The sequence below is a fragment of the Macadamia integrifolia genome, chromosome 5 (genome assembly GCF_013358625.1).
Source record: "Macadamia integrifolia cultivar HAES 741 chromosome 5, SCU_Mint_v3, whole genome shotgun sequence".
Classification (NCBI taxonomy): Eukaryota; Viridiplantae; Streptophyta; class Magnoliopsida; order Proteales; family Proteaceae; genus Macadamia; species Macadamia integrifolia.
The window spans coordinates 44,809,708-44,814,768 of NC_056561.1; the positions used below are offsets into that span (position 1 = coordinate 44,809,708).

The window sequence follows — 5,061 nt, forward strand, 5'->3', positions numbered from 1 at the left end:
CTTTTCAGGCGTCTAGCTCCCTCAAAAGTCAGCTGAATCTTGCACCTAGCTCTCCCAGAAGCCAACAAAACCTCGTACATGCTCCTCCCACCTACCCAATGGTCCATCGAGCTCCCATCAACAGTCACTACCTTCTTTCCGCTGGATCAAATCGATTCACCATTCTACAATCCCTGGAGACTTGTGATGATGTTGACGTCTCAGCCCCCTCTGCTCCTGGTCCTGGACGGTCGAAGAATCCCACCAACCTCCTGCCTTATGGTCATTTGACACACGCCGTCTTGTCCTCCACTTCTCGCTCCTTTGTCCAAGGTCCTTCTCTCTCCTCTTCAAGAAGATTGCCATCCGACTTTGATCGTGGTCCCTCTCTCGCCTCTTCAACAAGATTGCACTCTCCCTCCCATTTGCTTTATCCTCCTGTGGGCCCCATCGCTACCCTCCCTACTCACATTCCAAACCTCGCAGCCTTGGCCCATCCCTCTCCCTCGCACCCAAACCCATTACCACTCCATCTCACCCATTTGTTGATCCCCCTGACCCATCCTACCTCTCCCCCTCACCTTTGGTCTTTGACCTGGGATCGACTTTGGCTTCATCCCCTCAACCTGTGACAGATGTGTCAACTCAGCAGGCTTCTCGCTCCATCTTCCTTGTCGTGGCTCCCCTAGATTTTTACCAATGGTGCGACAAAGTTATGCCCCTTAAAGCCGAAATTCATAACCATATCCTATGTCACAACATTTTTTAATTGCCCTATGTCTCTTGGGCTCTCCCTTGTGCTTTGGTCCAACTGATTTGCAAGGGTCTCATTTTTCCCTTTTAGTGTGTTCCCCCCCTCCCACCCTTTGTTTTCTCTGGGCCTTGATGGCGATGGCGATGGCGATGGCGATGGCGATGGCGTTGGCAATTGTTCTTATCCCCTCCCTTTTTCCTTTGGTAATGAATTATTTATTCACCCAAAAAACAAAAGTATACCAACATTATTGATATTCTAAAACTAGAAGTAAGTTACAGAAACTACCATGCATCAAAAGTACAAAACAACAGCAAATCTGAAATCAAGTATTAATTTGTGCATGCAGCAGTCTATTTACATAAAACCCAACAGATATTAAGGATACATGACACTAACCTGTGCAGATGACCCAAGCGTCTTCGAACCCCTCCAGATGAACTCAAGACTTTTCTCAGTTTTCCTTTTCTCTCTGTCTTGGTAATCAATCCGAGCAAAGAAAAGAGAGTCAAATCCAACCTACACCAACCAATGGATTTGTACTTGCATCGTTACAGGAGAAATACATTAACAAAGATTCTGGAGGAAATTCTGGCCTTCAATTATTCACTGTTTTCTAAGGATGTTACAGTGGGGGGAGGGGCGTTGTGGGGGGGTAGGGGGTTGGAGGGTGCAAGAGGGAAATTAGCTCAATAACAGATATAAGGATAAGGAATACCTCTGCCCCCAACAAGTAAGCTTGCACAGCAGAATGTCCAAAGGGATCAATCTGCCAGCCAATTCTGGGAGTCACACCAAACTCTTGCTTGATAAAACGATGCCCCATAGTTGTCTGATCAATCATATCAATGTAATGAGGTGCTGCCTCGTCATGCATGCACATACCTCCATTTCTGTAGAATCCAAGTCTTATGACCCAATTACCAAAAAAACCTCTATGACCCCAATAAAGAACTGAAAATTGCCAGTTTTCAAATGAAATTAATCTGATAGGTGTTTTATTCTCATGTTAATATTTCGATAATAAAAGAAAAGAAAAGAAAGAGGCAGGGAGAGAGGAAACTAAGTAACAAATGGAACTGCAGAACAAGGTTCAGCTCTTTAAGCATCGAGACATATCCACACAGCACTATGCTCCACAAAAACAACCAAGATGACAACAAAATTAAGAGGAATGTGATTCATACATAAACTCCAATTGACCCGAGTTGACTAGCTGCTTGACTGCACTCTTGACTGCCTCGCTCTGATCTCTCCACCAACGCTGGAAAAATGCCTGAGCAGACAAACAAAGCCAACAACCAGTTGCATGCCATTCAACGACAAAAGAATTAAAATTTGTAACTGAACCTGATAGCATGTAAGAGAGAGAAACTCGTACAATTTCAACGTAAATGAATTTCCGGTTCTTATCAGCTAGCAATGCCTGAATTACAGAATCCAACACGTTCTGAACACACGCCCCCTAGGAGACGAACAGTAAAGGATGAAATAGCTATTCATGGGCAGGCTTCAACTCGAAGCAAGAGAAAAAAGACAACATTGGAATCAGTGGGAGTAAGAGAGACACCTGAATGGAATTGTTAGAACCCACATAGTATTGGTCGATTGTCTTCAACCACCCAACGTCATCGTGCGTGTGAGGAACCAAATGAACATTAAGTTTTCCAGGAACAATCCCCTGCGAAGTGTTGTAAGATATATATATTGATTCCCCGCAGAGAAAGGCAGAGAAGAAAACCAGCAAAAGCACTCCGATCGCCATGGGATTGGAGTCGCAAGTGAGCATTCAAACTGCAATAGCGTAAAGAATGCGAAGCAACTCCAACGGATGATAGCGATCAAGGTGGGATAATCAATGATGAAACCAGCAGTCTGATAACCCTCGTTTTCGTGGACGGTTCCTCAAGTCAACGAGTTGCAGGGGAGTATTGAAGATAGATTGGGTGTTGGATTACTCTCCATTTAAGCTTAAGCTGGCATTTGCGAAGCAGAAATGGCTAGGGTTCCCAAACAAGTTAGCACAGTACAAGTGCCGTGACGTCTTCGAAGAGGATGCCGGCGTCGATTAAGAGCGTCTGAAAACCTCTGATAAACCTCGATGAATCATATAAAAGGATAAGTGTGATGGAACACTGCGAGTCTGCGACTTCTATTTCAGAATGACAAATAGTATTATAAAATAGAACGGAAGAGGCCCGCCATTAAAGAAATTGAAGCCTTTTCTTTATAATGATTAGAGTACATTACAGGCCCATCTTCAAAGAAATTGATGCATAAACCTACATTACAGTAATTAAACTCTACTCTAATTCTTTAACCAAAAAACATAAAAAATCTACTCTAGTTAAATCTTCCTTCTCTTTTTTTTCTTTTTTTTTTTTTCATCTTATAGAACTGCCCAAGAGGGAAAAAATCGTCTACAATTTAGATCTGGTACAATTCCGTAAAATACCACCTTCAGGGGATGACACGTGTATTAATACCAATGCAATGGTCCATATCTGATTTAAATGACTCTTCACTGATTTAAGGTTTTATTAGTTGTATCATATCTTGATCATTGCATTGGTATCAATACACGTGTCACCCCCTGAAGGTGGTATTTCATGGAATTGTACCAGATCGGAATTACAGACGATTTTAAACCCCCCCAAGGGACTTTACACTCTCTCTCACACATACACACACAAAAGAGGGGAGGGGGGATGAGAAGAAAGGAAAAAGAAAAAAAGAGGGAATGCGTGTGACAAGAGTTGATCCTTAAACCACAAATACGGTGTCTGCTCTACCAGCAGAGGCTACAACCAGTGCGTTATGCACTGGATTCACCTAGTTAAATATTTTCATGCTATTGCCCAAAAGACAAATTTTCACTTAAACCAATCCCACCCCCCAAAAAAAGAACAATAACAAATCAATAGGCAAGATAACGTTATCTCAAGTACATAATAGTGGGCACGGCCAATGAGTGTGTGTGAGTGTGACAATATCTTTAGTGTCTAGCTTTTTCACAATTACTATATCTGGGTGTAGACACATGACATAACGTTCTTTCTTCCAAAATAAAATTTATTCTCTTATGTTTCGTAGCTATAAATAATTCGCATACGCTTACTTTATTTTTATACAATTAAGCAAGTAATGATATTTTACTACAAAAATAAAAGTAAACAATAGTTATGTTCCACACACTCTGGGACTACGTACTTACACATTGTTGAGTCTTTGAATGCTTATACTGCTAAACGTGTTAGTGTTAAATGAGTCAAAAGCCCCAAAAGTTACAAAAAATAATCAATTTTTTATCTGGAGAAGTTAAAATTTCATCAAAATGCTACTTTAACATGTGGATCCGTGATTAAGTTTCATTAAAACAAGTCAAAATGACTGGATCTTTGCCAAAATAAATCAAAAATCTGTCAGTACCTATTTTTCCTAAGTTTCGTATGGGATTTTGTTGTAACTCATGTCAAATCGAGATGTTTCACCATAATTTCAACATTTTATGAATTAAACAAATGGGCAACGGCCTGTTTACTTGGCCCATATATCACCTAGATCTTAAAGTTGGATATACTTTATACTTTTAAAAAGTCACTTAAAATACAAACAAAAACATAGATGGATTCCATGGTGGGCGAAAAGTGGCTAGTGAGCGATTCATCTTTAATTAATGTGAGAGATAAGGACCAACCAATGATTAGATAATAATTAATTAATTTAGTTTAAATTATATATATATATATATATATTACAAATCTTTTAAAGTGCAATTGTTTTTTGTCCAAGAGTTCCCCTGTGTCTAGACACGGTTGCATACCCCCAGGAGGGGTAAGAGGTCATTTTATGTCTCATGTGTCTATGGTGTTGGGGGAGCTCTCGAATATAAAACTTTGTCCCTCTTTTAAAATATAAACTATGGAACAACTTGTTGTCATCAAAGTAGTGAACTAATAAGCTTTCACATTCATAAAAAATAATAATAATAAGTTTTATCCTTATTTTAATTGCCCCTTATATTATTCCCATAAATTATTTAAAGTAGTGATGAAAAATGGTCTTTATAATATTGGATTTTTTCAAGGTTTCACCTTGCCACTGACTAATTAATCTTGCTTGCCTTAAGTTTGGCCTATGAGCATGGACACTTCTACTTGATCACAGACAACTTTTGAGATGTTTACGGAGTTATGCTTATATCGAGGGGTTTTTTTTTTTTTTTATTATATGTTCGTACTTTTGTTACAAACCAGCTCTATTAAACAAGTATCATATAATTGTCATACATATTTTATTATGCTGGATTTTGATAGCATTATTGCCTT

At 39.6% G+C, this 5,061-nt stretch overlaps 1 protein-coding gene across 1 annotated transcript; it reads right to left on the reverse strand.

Moving 5' to 3' along the window:
* Positions 1-1,096: 1,096 nt before the first annotated feature.
* Positions 1,097-2,965, reverse strand: LOC122080165 (probable alpha-mannosidase At5g13980). The gene is made up of 5 exons (XM_042647070.1): positions 2,304-2,965; positions 2,115-2,198; positions 1,921-2,009; positions 1,452-1,626; positions 1,097-1,252 (listed from the first exon to the last, which is right to left on the reverse strand). Exons 1-5 carry the CDS (start codon positions 2,520-2,522, stop codon positions 1,112-1,114), a joined length of 708 nt encoding a protein of 235 aa, XP_042503004.1. The 5' UTR covers positions 2,523-2,965; the 3' UTR covers positions 1,097-1,111.
* Between the last annotated feature and the right edge of the window lie 2,096 nt (positions 2,966-5,061).